General features: G+C 45.1%; 1 protein-coding gene across 1 annotated transcript in view; it reads left to right on the top strand.

Moving 5' to 3' along the window:
• Positions 1-55: 55 nt before the first annotated feature.
• Positions 56-19,782, top strand: part of LOC102567150 (opsin-5-like) — a 43,260-nt gene continuing 23,533 nt past the window's right edge. Inside the window, exons 1-2 of the mRNA XM_059733158.1 lie at positions 56-138; positions 16,366-16,453. Of these exons, the coding sequence (XP_059589141.1) occupies positions 16,366-16,453 (88 nt within the window). The 5' untranslated portion in view covers positions 56-138. The remainder of the gene's footprint in view (positions 139-16,365; positions 16,454-19,782) is intronic.

The raw sequence follows: 19,782 nt of genomic DNA on the forward strand, positions 1-19,782 counted from the left end.
GCGGAGCAGAGGCTCGCGGGCGCCGCGCGGAGCCGCCGGGCGCTGCGCGCTGCCATGGGCGCCGCGGGGCCGGGCGCGACTTGGCGGCTGCGGAGCACGGGGCGGCCCGGCTGAGGGCGCGGAGGGCGCGCGGGAAAGGTACGGGGCGGCGCGGGGCTGCGCCACAGGTGCGCACACACGGCGGCACGCGCACAGGCACCCACCTGCACCGGTGCACACGCACCTGCCTGCACATGTGCACACGCACCCACCCGCACACGCGTGCACCCACCCGCACAAATGCACATGCACCTGCGTTCACATATGCATGCACATGCATATATGCACACGCATGCACACCCGCCCTCACATACAGGCGTATGCGCGCACACGCATGACTCAAGGGCCCTGTGGGTGCCACCCCAGCACTTCTCTGCCCCAGGATGCGAGGCAGCCCCCAGCCCCAGCTCAGGCTGTCCGGGGCGGGGAGTGGGGGCGAGTGTTCAGCCGTGGCCTGTGTCTGTGCGAGCCCCCCAGCAATGAGGCTGCAAGCGTGTGAGGGCCCCCTCATGTGAAGCTGTGTGTGCCAGAGATGAGTGCCCCCCCCCCCGACACGCACAGAGCCTGGGTGTGTAAGGGCAGGGAAGCCCCCTGCAGGCGAGGGTGCCTGGGGCAGGGGCAGGGGCTGTGTGTGTTTGGGACCCCTGGGCAGGGAGGTGGGGGCGGAGGCTGCAGGGGTCCTGTAGCTTTGGAGACCAGCCTGGCCCTATTCCTTTGTGGGGGAGCCCCAAGATAGGAAACCAGTCTTGTCTGAAGAGCTCACAGTGGTGGGGACCCCCCGCCCCCTTACCACCCCGGTTCTCTTCACTAAATGCTCATTCGTCCCCCAGCTGGAGGGGGGGGGTGGCATTTGGGAAGATATCGTCCTTCTCTGCATTTCTCTGATTTGCCGTATTTATTAAGCATGTGGACAGGTTTCCTGGCGCTTTGGCTCCTGTGCTATCTGGTTGCTTTCCCATGCGCTGGGAACCGCGCAGATCAGTTGCTGCTGTTTGGTGGGGCAGGTTGAACTGGAGGTCTGTAGGGGCTCGGATCCAGCGGGTTCCCGACCCCCAGCAGGAGAAGCTGTGGGCCAGCTGGAACGGGGAAGAGACTGGGAAAGTGCAGAGAGGACTAGCTCAGACCTGACAGTAATTCACAATTAAACCAGGGGTATGGGAATGGACAAAGAGGGTGCCGCAGGGCAAGCTCTGAATTCCAGTCCAGCCGTTGTCTGTGTTTCTGTCTTGGATATGATTTGGGGTCAGTGAGTTGTTGCTCTTCTGAAGGCAATGAAAGGGTCTGTAATGTGGGACGCAGGGGTTTCTGGTACTGCTGCTGCAGCTGCTAGGAAAACTTCATCTCATTTTGAAATCTGATTAAACTGAGCAGAAAGGAGCTTTTACAGCCCTCCTCTTATCAGAAGAGACCTTGAGCAATGGAGCTTAAATCGAATTCAGCCGCAGCTTTGGGCCCCTGAAGAGTATGGCTAAGCAGTCAGCTAGGACAGGTGGAGGGGATTCTCCTTCCCCTCCCTTACAGGACATTTATGGTTGCTCAAGTAGAGTTTATCATTTTTTTTTTTTTCATTTTGAGGAGGGACAAAACTGCAGCAGTCACTGCTGTCAAAAAAAAAAAGTGCATTTAGCATTTGTGATGGACACTCCCGCAGCTTGAAGTCTTTTTCTCTACTACAGAGCAAAAGGTGTGTAAGCTTCCCTTTTACCGCCTTGCTCCCATATTTTCAGCCCTTACCTGGTGGAGTACCTCTAGGGAGAGATGCTTGCTGTGTTCATCTTTTCCTTAGATTTCCAGCAATGTAACTGGTGCTGGGGTTGATTTTTTTTTTTTCATGTTAACATATGCATAGGAAGGGGATGGAAACCCACTACCTCCTTTCACACAGTCACAAGACAGTAATGACTTTTGTTCAGTACATCCTCAGGCCAGATTTGGACCCCTAGATGAGAGGAAAAGGTCTGTAGAACCCGGGATAAATCCCTCTACAGCCGTCTGATCCCATCTACTTAATGAGATAAAACAAATTAACTCCTTTCTGATTTATCTGTTATGGGGAGAGATTTCCTGAACCCAGAAAGAAAACAGCGTATGAAAGATATGGATTTTTTTTTATGATGATATCCTCACTGATTCTAATTTACTTTGCCCAGGCTCACCAGCAAGGTAAGTAGACAGGATTTAGTGTCGTCTTGACTATCTTGAGACGCAAACCTGACAAATCTCCACATTTCTCCACAATGATTTGCAGTCAGCCTAGCTTAGTGTCAATGATCTCAGCACATCTATCAATGTAATACATATACATTCCTCATTGTAATAGAGGAATTGATAAAAGTATGTTTACAAATGGCTCAAGCACTCCAATAAAAACAGGCTGTATTCTACCTAATATATTAGAAATAGAAGCACATCTCATGGATTATTTTCTTGACATCCTGATTTCATATGATGACACCTGCACCTTAATGTATTAGAGGATGGATCACTGACAGGTTTCTGCTTATAACTGAAGGAAATAATGAAGTCTTGCAAACTTTGCCAAGTTCTTATTCCTTGTGCATGCTAAGAAAACAGCTCACTTCCACAGCTGATCTGACCTTTTTTTGCTGTTTTACCAGGTTTTGTTTCTGTTTCAGAGCTATAATGAAGTTCCCTCCTTTTTCACTTCATATTTCAATAGGCTCCATAATGCCTACTTCAATAAGCTCTTCACTGGAATTTTCTTAATTCTTGTGCACCCCATAGGAGAGTTTCAGCCATGCAGTTACGTGCTGGAGACGGCATGTCTCCCATTCCAGCACTCCCAAGGAAGAATGAAATATGGCCTCAAAGGAGAATCGTGCATAATTAGAGGCTCAGAAATGACTTGCATAGCACTAAATAAAGGTGGTTTCCAATTAGGTTAATGAAGCTACATAAGGGCTCTATGGGACAGATTCACTGGAGCTGGTACAAGGAGGTATAAATTATACTCCCTGTGCTGCTGAAGCTCCTCAATCTCCAGAGGCATTCACTCCAGGGGGGGTTCTGAATTCCCCGGAGCGCTCCAGTGCCATGCCTTCATCCTCACCTTGGGACAAGGGAGGCTGCAGGTGCCAAGTACTGTAGCAACCTCCTTGTCTGCTAGATTCATTGTCGCCTGCACCAAACTTCATCCTGTGGCATTAGCTCAGTCCACCATGGTTCAGTCTTATGCAGCGGGGATTTGGAAATGCGTCAACAGCATCCTGTTTTTTCTCATCAAACTTCCTAGTTGGCCTGGTGAAACAGTAGTGGTCCAACTGGCTCTTCCCTAGCAGTATGCTACTCTGGTATCTTTTTTGCTAGGGCTCACCAAAAGTTGTGTGTTTTTTTCAGATTCTGGAAAGAACATACGTTTATTGGGTGCTTGAAGGTTGCTTTGGTCGGGAGTTAAGCCATGCTAACTGAAGGCTATAAACAAGACCAGATGTTCCCAACTGTACATGCACAATTGCACCAACGAAACAGAATATGCATTTGTCTGAACAAGTGGTGTAATGTAATGAGTGGCCAATTACACGTCTAACTGCTTATTTATGTAGTCATTCACCCCAGTGCATAAATGCACCAGTTTCAATTTTGGGTTTAGATGTTCTAGACGTTTTCTGTTATGTTCTTGAGGAAGGGGGGGCATGTACCCCACATCAGATTCTCAAAAAATTCTGAAGAGAAATTTAAAATAAGATTTAAAACGATTAATATGTAATTAGTCAAAATAATACAGCTTCCCCCCCCTCCGCCCCATCATTACTTTTCTTATTTCTCCACACTGGCACTTTGGATCTAATAACTTGGTGGTTGTCTAATAACTTTAACCTTAGCATTAGTTAAAATGCTTAAATGCAAAAGAGTAGTAAGAGGTGAGCTCTTGGGGACATTCATCATACAAAATTGGATTTTTGTTAGCTGTGAAATTAAACACTGTGAAGCAGCTTTTTTGCTCTGGCAATGATGAAAGCACCTTCCCATCCTGCTTCTTGTGCTCCTTTCTATGTGCTCAGGTAAGGAGGAGAGCCCAGTTGTGCTGTAGAGAAACTCCTGCATTGCAGAAACTCATTAAATGTGAGCAGAAAAGGGAGGGTGTCTGCCCTTTTATGATGGGGAAAGTTTTTTTGTTTTGTTTTTTTTTTGTGGAGAAGCCTTTTGCATCCTTTTTCCCCCAAGGAAAAAATAGATAATATTTTTTAAAAAGCTTTTTTCCCCTCTATCACAAAGAAACAAATTGAGTGCAAACCCTATTGGTTTAACAGTTCTTTACACAGATCTGTTGTGCATGTTTGGGATCTACACAGAGCAGAGGGGAAAAAACTTGGGAAACATTTCCCTTCCTCAGCAGAGGGGGCTGTCCTATATTCATCCTCATGGTTTCATTGCTTCTTTATGGAAACTCCGTGAAAAACAAACCAAGAGGACACTCAATAAAAGGCAAAATTCAGCTGAAATTGAATCTCTTAAGTGAAGGAAACGGTGCAAAAGCAGTTGCTGTGTTTGCAAGTAGCTCACGTCTCAAAGTCAATACCATGTCTGTGTTAAAATGAAATTTCATTTTTAAAAACAACAGAGCTGTGAATGCAGGTTAAATACAATGAGCTATATTCCCTTGTGTTGGGCTGCTGCCACTCCATTCATGGAGGAGTACACAGGTATAGCTAAGAGGAGGATTGGCCTCGTGGTGCTAAACAAGTTTTGCCAACTCTCCTAGGCCCTTTCCAGTGGCCAACAAAGGGCACATGGTAAAGTGAAGGGGGCATGGCTGAGGTATGGGTCCCTGTGGCAACTGGCTGCCTGAGTGGTTTTTAGTTGCTTTAACTTATGCTGGAAGCCAGGTCTACTTCAGCTTGGCCCAGCCCGGTCCAGGATCATGGGTGCATAAGCCCAGTTTAAAGCCACCATTGTACCCAGTCTCTTTCTCTATGCTGTGTGCTTTTTCACTAGAACTCATGCTGGGGGATATAGGCTTCAAATAAATATTTCCACCCATTCGATTCTCAGGAGGTTTTAAACCCTGCAAAGGGCTAAAAAGCCTTTAGGGTTAGAAAGCCACAGGGCATTCTCATCTTTCTGGAGTGGGGAAGCTTGCTAGGATCCATCAAGTATTCAGAGGGCTCAGAGAGGGGACAGTCAACCTCAGTATACATCTGAGAGCCAAAGGCTTCGAGCTGGGCAAACTAGGTTCTCCAAGACGCACTTAGCATGGTGTGCATGTGGAAAGTGGGCAGCACATTAGTTTCCTCAGTGATTTAGTGTGTGTTAATAGATTCATAGATGCTAGGGGCTGGAAGGGACCTCACGAGATCACTGGGTCCAGCCTCCCTGCACTTGAGAAGGAAAGACTGCTGGGGTCAGATGACCGCTGCAAGGTGTGCATCCAGTCATTTTTTAAAGATCTCCAGGGCAGGTGATTGTACCACCCCTGGGGGAGCCTGTTCCAGACTGTAGGCACTTGAATCCTAAAGAAGTTTCTCCTTATGTCCAATCTGAAATGATCTTCAAGCAGTTTGTGTCCATTGTTTCTTGTCTTCCCCTGGGGGGCCTTGGTGAACAGATGCTCCCTGTTGTACGCCCCTAATATACTTACAGGCTGCCACCAAGTCCCTGCTAAATCTTCTTTTCTCCAGGCTGAACAGTCCCAAGTCTTTCAGCCTCTCCTCGTATGACCTGGTGTCTAGACCTCTTAATCATGTGTGTGGCCCTCCTTTGGACTCCCTCAAGCTCCTCCACATCCTTCCTGAAGTGCAGTGCCCTGAACTGGACACAGTACTCCAACTGTGGCCTCACCAAGACCGAGCAGAGCAGGAGGATGACATCCTTAGTCTTGCTCGAGATGCACTGGTAGATGCATACCAGTGTTTGATTAGCTCTGCCAGCTACGGCATCGCATTGGTGGCTCATGTTCATTGTGGTCTATCACGATGACCCCCGGGTCTCTTTCAGTTGTGGTGCTGGCAAGTGTAGCACAGCCGAGCCTGTAAGTGTGTTGCAGATTATTTCTCCCCAGAGGGAACACTTTGGATTTCTCTGTTTTAAAAAACGTCACATTTTGATCTGCTCACCTTGCAAGTCTGTCCAGGTCAGCCTGTATTGCCAGCCTGTCCTCCAGCATGACCACACTCCCCCATAATTTGGTGTCATCCACAAACTTTGCCAGTACGCTAATCCAAATAATTGAACATGCTGAAAAGCACTGGTCTGAGTACTGAATCATGAAGGATGCTACTGGTCCTGTCTCGGAGCCAGTTACCTAGCCACCGGATCGTAAAAGTAGTTGAGGCTGCAGTTTCCCAATTTTACCATGAGGACATTGTGGGAGACTAAGTCAAAAGCCTTTTTGAAATCCAAGTATATGACTTCAACTTCATTTCCCTTATCTAGGTGGCAAGTTACCTGATCGTAGAAGGAAATGGGGTTGGTCAGGCATGCCCTGTCCACAATGAAGCCGTGTTGGCTGTCCTTTAGAATACTGCCTCCAGTTAGCCTAGCAATAATAGATTCTTTGATTTTTTTTTCCCCCAGGATTTTTCCAGGGGTTGAGGTCAAACTGATTGGCCTGTAATTCCCTGGATCTTCCTTTCTTGAAGATAGGCACCACACTGGCCCTCTTCCAGTCTTCTGGGACCTCTCCTGAGTGCCATGAATCCTCAAATAGATTTGCCAAGGTAAAGATGAATGTGAAGTCCCATGAAGTTGACATAGGAAATTATCACATCTCAATCCTGTTCTTCAATTTAGTGAATTTAGCTCTTGGCAGGTTTTTGCACCTTGTTCCACAAGTTGGACTCTTACTTTACCCTGGTAATTATATTACATTAAAATTACCAAAGGAGAGCTGAGGAGTTCCCTTTCTTCCTGCAAAGCTATAAAGCTGAAGTGAGTGGGCGGAGGCTGCATAGACTTACAATAACCTTCTTATGAATGTATTCTGCTGTTGTTGAGACAGTGGTGACAGACACATTTTCTTCTGCATTACAAACAGTTAGAAAAGCCCCAGCAAAGCAGGTGGGGGGGGGGGCGGGGGTCTGAAAATGGGATAAAACAAACATTTGAAAATTACAACTGGTCTAAAAATCAATGCAGCTAAATCACCCTGTAAATTAGGCTATTCAAATATAGGAGGCTGGAGCAAGACTTAATATAATGCCAAAATAACCACTGCAAAGCAAACTGAACAACACCTATAAAACAGAAAGAGACAAGAAAAACTGGATAATATTAGCTATGAGCCCATGAAACTGAAAAGCAATTTCCTTATCAGTAAGTAAAAACTAATGGGTATTTGGGTTGCTTCTCTGATATCAGCTCTGTGTTCTTTATAGTGGAAAATCTCCAAGGTGCAGATTTTAACTTCAGTTTTTTTCCTGTATATTTTTAGTACTGTCGGATATACTACTGTATATTTTTACTACACAGACTGAGATTTTAAGCCTGAGTGTCAAAACTGCATATGTAAATGGAGGTCAAAAAGTGTACATGGTCACGTGTATGCTTTGTATATGCAATTAGTGACAAAATAGGGTTATTTTTCACATGCAGATGGGTAAGTAGGTGTTTAGCTAGCAATCTGCATGTATAATCACATTAATTTGTGTCTTTTCCTATGCACAGCTGTATATTCATGGTCCTAAAAATCAATGCCTAGTTGACTGTAGTTAGAACAGTAGTCTTGGATAATACTAGCAGAAGCCTAAAGTTTCTCTCTAAAATGCAGTGGATGTTACAATGGTCCATTGCTTCTGTCTCAGGCTTCCTCTTAATTATCTACACTTTGTTATGTGCACACTGGTGTTTCTATCTTAAAGCAACCATGAACCTTTATTGTACATACAAACAGATAGTCACCTCAAACTGTTCAGCCAGGCAGCATTTTTGCCTGCTTGACAAATGTAGGTTTTTGGGTGCAGAAAATCAAAGCCTAGCTTAAGGATGGATTAAAAGCTTGTCTCAACATAAACCAGACATGCATCAGCTAGCTGCAGCGTTTGTGTGACTCTGAACTTAGCCAGGATCACTTTATTTAACAGATCTTTGGTGCCAGCAGACATGGCCCTGATCTGGAAAGCAGGAGACCCACACTGATGTTGGCTTCTGGCTGCCTCTTTCCATTACAGCATTAAAACAGCCTCACCCTCCTGTAGTGATTTATTTTTCCTTTTACAATGGAAATCTTGTTCCACTGAAGCTTTTTAAAAATAATTCTCCGAGACAATCAGATGGTATTTTGCAGAAATAGAGTAATCTGACTGGAGAGCTCTTTTGTACTGGGAAACATGAACAAATAAGCTAAGACCCGTATCTTACAGATGATCACAAGTGGCCCAAGAACAACTTTTAATCAGACACACCATACCACTCAAGCCCATTCAGGAAGATGCAACAGTCCTTAATACAACACACAATTCTCTTCCTTTCTCCCTATCAAGGAGGTCAAGGAGGGGGAATGAAGGAAAGTGCGTGTGACAGGATTACAAGACTCTCAGTAGGATGAACATCAAGGAGTTTCGACTTAAGATCACATTCACACCTGAGCTGCCGATCCAAAAGCGGGGATGAAGTAGGTCCTGAGGAACTGAAGGCTTGCCAATAGCACAAGAGTTGTCTTGTGTGTGCAGAAGCAGCCAAAATCTGGCTTGTTGTTGCTCCCTATGTTTTAGATTGTGTTGTACATGTTCTTTGGAACATGACCAAGTATGATGGCCAAAATTGTGTGGCTCAGTTCGACTGTTCCCTGCTCTTCTTTGTTCATTAGAAATCGTTAACCTTAAGCAGTATTCTGTGCAGAAATGGCAGCTCCATAGGGGATTTGGGTTGGAAATGCTTTGGATGAAAGGTAAGAGGAAAGAATTTTTGCTTCTTTTATTAACATTTACAGTTGAAGCAGGAATATGGCAGGAAGCAGAGCTCCACTCGGTACAGGACCTGGTGTGGAGGTAGAAAGGTCTTTACCTTACTCTGTAGGCTACCTTGGGGCCAAGCAGTCCCAGGGTAACTTGCAGCACCTTAAGATTATGTTCTGGTTTCGTCACCACTGACATGGGTGCTCTGCATCTTGGAGGGGGACAGGTGGCTTACAGATGGCTACACTAGTTCATGCAACCCAGGGATTCCCTCTGCAGTTTTCCCCTTGGCACTGCTGAAGGTGTTTTCCTCCTCTGTGACCAGGGAGCAGACAACTGCTAGGGTCTGTTGCACAAGAAGGAGGAGGAGGGAACCTGGCAAAGCTGCACCCTATGGAGTCCAGTTTTATAGGGAATCCTGAGATGCAGGGAATGGGGATTGCATGCTTTAGATACCTATGGGTATTTTGCCAGTTAATCTGGTGAGGCCTCTCTGCCTGTGGTCTACCTATAAATGCAACCCAGCATCAAAACCAACATGGTGAGTATTCAGCAAAAAGGAACGGAGGGGTAAAATTTCCCTTTATCCATCACTGCTTTTGACCTTCTATGAGTCAAAGCACAGCCTGTAAGCAAATTTGAATCTTCAAATTTGAATTTGAAAGCTGGATCTCAGTGCAAGATTTAAGCCATGGCACCCTGGTGAGCCTTGAGATCCTTTCAAGGGTGGCGTAGGGTGCACTGTTATGTGGGACAACATGATTCAGAAGATAAACCCAGAGATTTCAAATAGAAATCCATAGTATCCAAAATATTTTGATATATGGTCTTTCTTGAGTTCTTTGCAACAGAAGAATTGCTGGCATTTTTGAGGGGTTCCTCACATCTGAAAAGGTTGAGAACCACTACTCTAAGCCTTAATCTCAGCCTAATGTAGAGCTAGAAACTGTCTTCATGATTCAGCGACTTAATGCACATTGGTGCCCTTCAAATACCATATGGCCCCCACGTAATTCCTGCAGTGTGGTCAATTTATCTGCCACGGAGGGATGAAAGGCTCCAAGATATGAACCCATGTTTCCTTAGAGAGTCCAGCTGCTTGGTAGATGGGATCTAGATTCCTAAACCAGCAGTGTAGAAGGGCACTCACAACAACTAACTTGATGCTTCTCCCGTCTAATCTCTTGAGGCTGCGCTCTGATGCTTGGACAGCAAACCATTGGGAGCAGTATGATCACTGAAGCACTTATATAGCTTGGCTCCCCCTTAATCCTCACTTCCACCAGCAATACCTTTGAAATGTTCCTACAGGATGCCCCTCAATCACTGGTAGGTAAAGCTACCCAAAACCAACACCCAGTGACTTGTGCAGAGAACCACCCAGTGTCTTGAGAGTGTCATGAACCAGGCCAACCTGGTCCAGGGAACAGCGGTGCTCAGGAGGAAGTAATTGGGGAATTAAGATCTATTGGCAGGCTGTATTGGCAGTTTAACACCAATTAGTGTCTTAAAATACATTTACACTCAAAGCCAATTTAGTTGCTACTTGAAGTAATTAGCTCCATCTGTCTGAGTGCTGTTTTTGGAGGCCTGTCTGGCATTTTTACCTATGTATAGATACTAGTTTGTGGTTGCTCCATTTGTGAGAGCCAGTCATCAGTATTCATGGAAAGAAATACTATATCCCCCAAAGCTATTAGCTCATTAGATATCCACTAAGTAGTCTCATGTCTTGATTGAGATGCTGCAGTTAAAGGTCTGTTAGTAATTCAATAACATTTTGCGATTAACTGTGTGGTCTAGTGGGCTAAGCACAGGCCTGGGAGCCAGGAACCTGAGAACTTGAACTCCAGGCTGACACTGACTCCTTCAGTAATCCTGGGCAAATCACTTCACTGCTCAGGTTCTCCATCTGCAAAAAGGAGGTGGGAATAACACTTCCCTCGCTCAGTAATTCACAGAAATTGGAGGTGGTAAAAATTCAGCTAAGGTCTCTGAGAGCAGGGTAGGATATTTCTCCACAGCATGTTAATGATCCCTTTGTGCATTTTAGCTTTAAAATTCTAAATACTGGGGCTTCCACCCTTGTTGATGAGAGACAGTCTTGCACTTGATACACTCTGTCAACTTCTTGATATCCTACCCACATCTTTCCCTTCTCACAACCATCATGTTCCTTCTGGTTATACCCCCTCAGGGCCTGTTAAATCATTCAAGATCCAAAGAGAGAAGGAGCCAAATTGTTATCACTTGGCCCCTAACTAAAGCATTCAGATCCTGCACATGCCTCAAGCTCTGTATTCAAACACTGTATTTGGTGGCTCATGTCTTGGAAAAGACCTTCCTGCTAGTGGGCAAGGCAAACTGTTCCCAAACTGGTGGGAACTGCAGAGAAGGTAGTGCTAGCCTACCTCTGCTCCTCTCACTTCCTCTGTGCATGGCTAGGTCTGTATAGTTAATCCCTTTCATGACTGTATCCAAATTAGGGACAAACTGTTCCTGCATCTAGAGTAGCAGCATCTGTCAAAATGGCTCACTCACCTGCTTTCTCAGCTCTTAGATTATGATTGTAGCTGTTCCCTGGGTCTAGCAATCTTCAACAACTTACTATCCTGAATGGCTCCTACAACCACTTACCAAGCAGATCCTCAGAGCAGGTACTGAGCACACCCTACCTGTCTTCCCACTTCATCACTGAGTGGGATCTGTCCTCTCCATTGACATCTGTCCTGTTGGTCTCGGTCTTCCTTAGAGCATGGTGACAATTCTTACACAGTGCCTTCACCTGTGTTCCTTTTGCAATGCCTGCTGTTTTATTATTCAGTGCCCTGCATCTTACTTATTAAATTGCCCACATGATGCTCAGGTGGAAGAAAAAGAAGAGAAATAATGCAGGCATTAAATATCCCAGAAGCAGGCTAACAGCTATTAAAACATATAATTATCCCATTATTTTCTCTCCCCCTCTTTGTTTTTAAATGGAGCAAAATATTTTTCCATTTATTTGTTATCAGTTGAAGAAGTGAATATTCTGAAAGCCCTCAAATGTTCCACTCCACTACCCCCTATTAACTTTCTAAGCACCCAGGAACCTTTGGCCCAGCTTCATGAAATAGCAAGGAAACTAATTAGACCAATAAAGCACAGTGATTTAGTCGGGCACCCTGAGAAAGTGAACATAACTTTTTAAATTCTTTTTTAATATACAGACATTAGCAAGCTAGTTTCTTGCTATCTACCCTGGCAGAAAATTTAATGAGGAATTACTGGAGTAAACAAACAAACAAATTACCTATGAGAAACAGCAATGCAATGTTGGAAGGGGATGACAATTCGCTATTCTTTTCAGCGATGGCATCTCCTGGGTGTCCCCTCCAGAATGGGATTCAGCAGTTTCTCAAAAAACGGTGTGTCTGTATCTTTGTTCTTCTTGTGCCGTTTCATATTTTACCTGGCAATGGAAATCAGAAGAGCTCTCAAGGGTTATGCAGATGAGTTTCAGGAGCTTCACATTGTAGCACAGAATGAAGAACTGAGTTCAGGTTTTCAGATGATGGCAACTTGGTGTCACACTGACTCCAGTGCAGCAACAGTGAGGATCTTGCCCCTGGTTTATAAGGAGAAAAGACATCACAAGACTTCGAAAATGGTGTCCAATAACATAAAGTAGACCATTCCAGTCAATGAATACACTGTGGTTATAAAATCCAAGTCCCGCTACATATAGCAGGAGTGGCTGTGATACTTTTTGTGTAGCCATTTCACAACTCCCCCTTTCATACACATCTACAGCTGGAATTTAGGTGACAAAGAGAAAATCTAGCAGTCTGCCGTAGCCTGGGAATTTGCTGTTACTGCAGTATAACAATGGGATGACTTGCATAGGAAAGGACATCATTATAAAAGAAAACACCATGAGACAGATGCACCAGTGTTGGCACTTAGTGTATCTTTGAGATGCAGCCATACACTGTTGGTTCCAGCAGGTTTTTTAATGGCATAAAGCATCACATGCCTCCAAAAATGTTTTGTGGAAACACTGTGCTGGCTCTCTAGCCTCTTTGAACTTCAGGGCCTGCATGTCGTACAAGAAATACTACATGACAGAGTGCCTATGGGTTGTGTACACCCCTTGTGTCGACGGTGAGATTTGAAGCCACGTGGGTAGTTTCTTTAGCAGCTTGAATCAGATAGCTTGGCTACAAACTTGGTGGTGTGACCAACCTGGTGAGAGCAGTTTTTAGCAAATGCTTCCTGCTTTTAAAACCTTTACAGGGTCTAACTGGCCGTTATCTATCCCACTTTTGAGTCCAGTGTCCCTGCTTCAGGGAGGCAAGGAGGAGTCTTGCCCTTACAGCCCCAGCAGTGGGAGGCAGAATGTCCCATCAAACTTCATAGCATGCATGAATGTCTCAGCGCTTGCACATTTTGAAGGGCTGCTTAGTACCAGCCCCAGCCTGCTGGTTGTACTGTGAGGGCTGGGGAGGAAGGGGAAGGTGGGACTACATGGATGCTTTGTAAGGGAGGGAGGAGGGTATGCTCCTGGAGTTCCTCTCAATCACGGCACTGCAGTTATGCCTGGGTAATGCGCTATGAAATGTGTGGGGGGGACCCCTTACATCTTCTTCCTGCCTCATAATGTATCTCTGGAAAAGGACAGGCACAGTCTGGCCCTGCTTGTTGTTGAACCCGTGTGTTGGTTTTTTTGTCCAACACTTGGAAGACAAACATAGAGCCCCATATGTGCTAAGTTAGGGGCACGCCTATATGCAGTTGGGCAGGCATGTAGCAGGAGTGCTTCCCTTCATCTGCACTGATCATTGAGAATCCGGCTCACCGTGATTGCAGCACTGCAGCTGCAAATGCTCAGGGGTCTGCAGCCGGGTGTTCAGTGGTGATGATGAGCACCCACAGCTGCTAGCCGTGGTAGCTGCACCTTTGGGAGTTCACTCATTCTGTACCTCACAGCCTGTCCCCACTTCTCTTTCCTACTCACCGGGGTGACCAGAGGCCAATCAGTTTCTTTAAAAAACAAACAAACCAGGGAGAATTGTGTGAGATTAAAACAGCATCATTTATTTAGTAATACAGCAGGTAATTTGGGGACAGAAACAGATGGAAGCAGGACAGGAGGGCAATGCCAGAGGGTTAACTTAATAAAGTGAGTTTTTAAGAGGGGCTTAAGAGGAGAAAATGGTTGTGAGCCACGGGGAGGGATTGTGGAAGGGTGGGGGTGAATGAAGATGCAAAAGGTTTACATAACTTATTGGCATGTTACTGTCCCAAATGAACGCAAAAATAAGAGCTGTTTGCTGGAGAGAGAATGAACCCAGCTTGTCCTCTGGAGTAAAAATATTTGGAGGAGAGGTTGGTTCTGGCTGGTGTGAAATAGCCTACTTTCATGGATATGCATGAAGCTAAACAGATTGAGAGGGAGCTGGGGAGCTGGCCCAGCTTAAAAATAAGCTGAGTTCACGAACAAGCAGCAGCATGGATGGGACAGAAAGTTGTTTTCCAGGTTGGTTCTTGTAGTGAGCTCACCGTGGAAGTACTTGAGAAGACATTCACCAAACAATATCATCAACAGAAGACGTTTTATATAGTAGTGATCACTTGGACTCAAGACCAGCTGCTGTTCATTTGCCTTCAGCCTGTTGGCTTTTTGGCCTTTTGATCCAGGAGGTACTCTCACATTGAATAAGGAATTGATTGGTTGGTTGAAGGGCATGTCTGGGTAAGGAGAAACACCATGTAAATTGTCTTTTTTCCCCCGCTTCCTTCCAGCAGGCCAACAAACTTGGACCTGTTAGTTTACTTAATTAAAGAGAACAACCCTTCTGCTCATCTATGCCTCTGAAAGGGTGCGATCCATATCCCATTGGAGATGGAGTCTCAGTGGAAGGACTCCATATGGATCAAAACTTAAACCAACTTCTTCCTCTGAGTAGTCCCCTTAAGCATCTTGGGTGAAAGCTTTTGATCCCAGTGAAGTCATTTATTCAAGTCACCAATCCTTGGTTTCAATGTAGATCGTGAACTCCTTGGGCAGGGATGGTTTTTGGTTTGGGGGAGAATTTCAGGTCACAGTCCTCTTTGCAGGCATGATTTTGTCCTTGTAAAATGTGTGGGCTTAACATTTGCACCAGTTGCATAACTAGGGGTGGGTGAGTGAGGCACTAGCCCAGGGAGCTGATGTAGAGGGGCCTGCAAGATTGGCAGCAGCTGCTGGCAGCCCCACCACCGCTGCTGCCCAGGATGCAAACGCTGCCTGTCATGCATCTGATTTATGCCAATCTATGAGTCTAGCTTTAGTGAGCCTGCAGTTGGCTGCCTGCAACTTTTATTTGTTTTTGCAGGTGGAAGTCATGTCAACCCAAAGGGCAGCTGGGCTCACAGATAGTCTTGAGAGGGAAGGCACAGAATTTTAGGTTTGCTGCTCTTTCTGAAAGAGTTTTATATGGAAAACTGCTGCCTTTTCAGCTTATCTTTCTCAGAAAGGATGGAGAGCTGTAAAATCAACTGAAAAATTTATTTAAATAGCAAATAAACTGCTCAAGTGCATAGCTTGATTTCTTATGGAATTCCTGAAATATAAATGGACAGGAGAGTGAAGAGCCAAAGGAGGCAGAGCAGAGTTTTCTTCTACCCAGGTTTGAGGTGATATATTTCTCCTCCCCTTTCAAAGACATGCATTGGTATTTGTATTTATTACAACAAGCAATCATTGACTGGTCTGACTTTTGCCAGCAAATCAGGGACACGTTTTCAGCCTGCCCGCTTCTGTGAGTGGAACCGACTGGCCCAGGAGAGGTGCTTACAATTGTTTTTTGTACACAAATGGTTATTGATGAGCACAAATCAGGCAGAAGGATGGAAATGCAAACTGAATGCGGATGCCTTGAGCTTGACTGAAAACCCAGTCCCCAGAAATTAGGTTTAACTGGTGTGAGCCCACCCTCTCCGTGAGCGTGCATCTTCCACAGGCAGAAGGGAATGGTCAGCAAAATCCTCCATGCAGCCCCCACCTTTAACTCAAATGGGGCTAGGATGTCATTCATAGTGAGAAACATGGGACAGCTGGATCGGCAAGTGGCCTTTTACTCATGTAAAGTACACAAGCTGGAAGGTTTAAAAAGCATTACCATGCAGCTAATCAGTGTAATCTGTAATTAAATACACCATACTGTAATTGAGTGAGATTACCAGCAGCTATGCAGTCCAGCCTGATCCTATTATCAGCCCAGCGCACAATCTGTTAGCTCATTGCCACATTCTGTATTAACTGTGTCGCTTCCTTTATTCACAGCGCCAATGATGTGTGTGCGGTTCTGGCAGCTGGCTTTGTTCTAGCCGCAGCCTGAGGGAGGCATTGGGCCAAAAATGCGTCTTCCAAGAGCAGTCCTCCCTTGGGAAGTTGAACATTCTTTAATTAACCAAAAATCAGTCTCACTTATATTTGCATCCTGTGTTGCAGATGGGAAATGCCTCCAACTCCTCAGCATTCATTTCCACCTTAACAGAGCAAGAAGACCTCATTTTTGGAACCCTTTATTCACTCTTTGGTAAGGAAAGACTGCCTGTTGTACAGTCACATGCCCACCTTCATCAAGGACAGCACAGACTACTGAAATGCCTGTTGCAGTTTTTTGGATTCCTTGCATTCACTCTCACTACCATTTAAAAGTGATGGCATTATATTTGCATTCACGTTGCAATACCACATTGAAGTTATTAGATGAGATTTAGCTACAAAATATTTGCAACATCACAAAAGGAACTTATATCAACATTTAATTACTAAACAAAGACTTACACCATTAGGAAACATGACTTAGCTAGAACTAACCAACTGTAGGACATTTTCTAACCGTAAATGGTTTTCTTAAACTTTAAAGAATGAAGATTTTTAGAGTGCTCATGGAAGATGTTATTTGTAAAAGGAAAAAATCTAGCACCTTTTGAGTAGGTTTAAATTACAGGCTTGTTCTTGTACAGGAAGGGAGCAAAGGAGAACTTACTTTCAGAGCTTACTTTGAGGTCCGAGAACATGCTCTCCATTCCTATTAGTTCCTAAATAAAGCATTCTTTAAGACATTTAAGCCTCTTTTTAAAACCTAAATATGTTTTGAAGTCTGTTGCTTAGGATAAAACCATGCCTAGTCCATGTGATATCTTATGCCAGACTGCTGTGTCCTGGTTTTTGATAAAAACAATCCTTTTGAATTAAGGCTCCTTAGATTTGTAGTCTACCATTTATAGCATTAAAAACTTCCAATTAAAAACTTCTGTTGAACATTTTAAACAAGACACAGATCACACTATCAAAAGCTTATATACATCTTTCAAAACGCAACTTAAAGAAAAATTTCATAGAAAGGTTTTAAAGCAAAATCAAAATTACATGTTCAGACTTTCAAAGTTGTTTTATGGCTTGGTGTGGGGTATTAGTGTAGACACACAGCTCACCAAGTACATCTACACCAGGGGTGGGCAAAATGCGGCCTGGGGGCCGGATGTGGCCTGCTGGGCCATCCTATCTGGCCTGGGGGACCCCTAAAACATTTAGAAAATTGATATTAATCTGCCCTGGGCTGCCTGTCATGTGGACCTCGATGGCTTGCTGAAACTCAGTAAGCGGCCCTCTGTCCAAAATAATTGCCCGCCCCTGGTCTACACGTTGCCATATAGCGATAATGCTACGGTGCCGTGCTTTTATACTTCCTTTTGGAAGTACTAAAAGCATGGTGCAGTATGGGTGGTTACTGTGCTGCGCGCACGGATACATTTTGCCGCTACATTGCTGTAACGGCGCACTATACCTGAGGAGTGCGCCACTATGGCGATGTAGCTGATCATGTGTAGACACAATTGATATGTTGCCATAGGGTGATGTATAGACTCACCCACTGTGTCTGGGGCCAGGGACCTCAGGGTTTTCAGGACCTGTGGCTTCAGTGAACTGGCCCACAGCCAGGACTTTGTTCTTTTCAATAAGGAATTTTGAATGTCTTTTTTTCCCCCAATTGAAACCAAATGAAGTTGTAAACATTTCAGATTTTGGAGATGGTCAGCCTTTTTCTGCTCAGCTCCAATAAAAAGTGTGAGCTGAGAGAGGAGTCCTATGGTAGACACTAAGGTATATAGAGAGATGAGTAAGTCCGAGGAAAAAAAAAAGCGAAGGACTCTTTACAAAGAGCACCAGGGCTACCCAGTATTCACAGGGTCACATCCTGCTCTGTGACACTGGTGTAAATCTAGAGCAACTTGTTTGCAGTCATAATACTTACTGGTTTAACCGAGCACAGACTTTTGGTGCACAGTCCCATGCAGCTGTCTGTCTAACATGTGACTTGTCTCCTGTGGGTTTCAATAGGGAGCAAAGGAAATTAATCCGTGTCAGTTCTGTCAACTAAAAGGCAGGGTAGATATTGCCAGAAGATGCTTAAAGTTGCTTGGAACAGAAGGATGTCTCCTGGCAGACACAGAAGGCAATCACTTGATTGTCTCTGGAAAAAAGTTGCTTGTTGAATAAAGGGATCACCCGAGTCATCTGATCAGGCCTGGGCTCCTGAACTAGATACAACTCACCCAATATCTCTAAGACCATCTCCAAAACCTGCAAACCAGGGAGCCTGCCCTGTCCTCTGAACTCACCTTCATAGCTGAAAGCCAGGCTGGTCACATCCTTAGAGTTTCATTCTATGCTCTTCTAGTAAACTGGGACTGTGCGCGACAGGTCACTGTAATGTTGAAAGGTTCGCAGTAGCTGTGCTGGCAGCTCTTATGATTTTATTATGAATCTTATGTTTCTCGTGAAACCACAACTCCTGCAGACACATAAATAAAGGAGCATCTCAGCATTCAATGACTGAAGTCTTTACCTCTTACACTTCTGAGCTTTTACTCCACAGATATAACCTAACAGCTTCTTAAAGACTCTAGGGCCATGAGACAAAAGTAGAGAACCCAGGCTGTTATAATTAAATATCATGATTTTCAAAATCAGCATTGTGATTTTCAAGGGGTCTGATTGCTAATGATCTGCATTTTGCATACTTACTTTCCTCTTATCCAAGTCTGATGAGCTTTCTCTTCTGGAGGTAAGTCAGCCCAGGAACAGCACACCCAGCAGCACCCATCACAAACCCAGGAGCACAGAAAATCTTGTTCCTGTACTTGTCTTGTTCTGATTCTTGGTTGGAGACTCCCTTCTGTGCGGGATGAAGGGATCCATCTGCCAGCCTGACCTGTTGTCCCAGGAGGTCTGCTACGTACCTGGAGCACAGATTGGAGATGTCACAAGGATTACTGAGACTTATCCAACCATCTGACTACTACCCCATGTTGCTCATACATGTGGGCACCGATGATACTTCCAGGGGTAACCCTGAGCAGATCAAGAGTGACTACAGGGCTCTGGCTGCAAGGGTGAAGGGGACAGGGGCACAGGTCGTGTTCTTCTCAATCCTTCTGGTCAAGGGGAAGGGCCCTGGCAGGAGTGGATGGATCCTGCAGATCAATACATAGCTGCGCAGGTGGGGTTGCCAGCAGGGATTCGGCATCTTTGACCATGGGATGTTCCAAGAAGAAGGCTTACTAGGAAGAGGTAGGTTCCATGTGACAAAGAGAAGGAAGAGCATTTTTGCAGACAGGCTCACTAACCTAGTGAAGAGGAGGGCTTTAACTAGGTTTGCCAGGGGATGGAGAACAAAGCCCTGAGGTAAGTGGGGGATCTGGAGGAAGCAGAAGCAGGAGAAGGCAGCAGGGGAGGCCTCATTCCTGAGAAAGCAGGGCAATTGACTGGTTACTTTAGGTGCCTGCACACAAATACACGGAGCCTGGGAAACAAGCAGGAAGAACTGGAAGTCTGCACAGTCAAAGAACTATGACA

This window comes from Alligator mississippiensis, chromosome 9, assembly GCF_030867095.1.
Source record: "Alligator mississippiensis isolate rAllMis1 chromosome 9, rAllMis1, whole genome shotgun sequence".
Lineage (NCBI taxonomy): Eukaryota > Metazoa > Chordata > Crocodylia > Alligatoridae > Alligator > Alligator mississippiensis.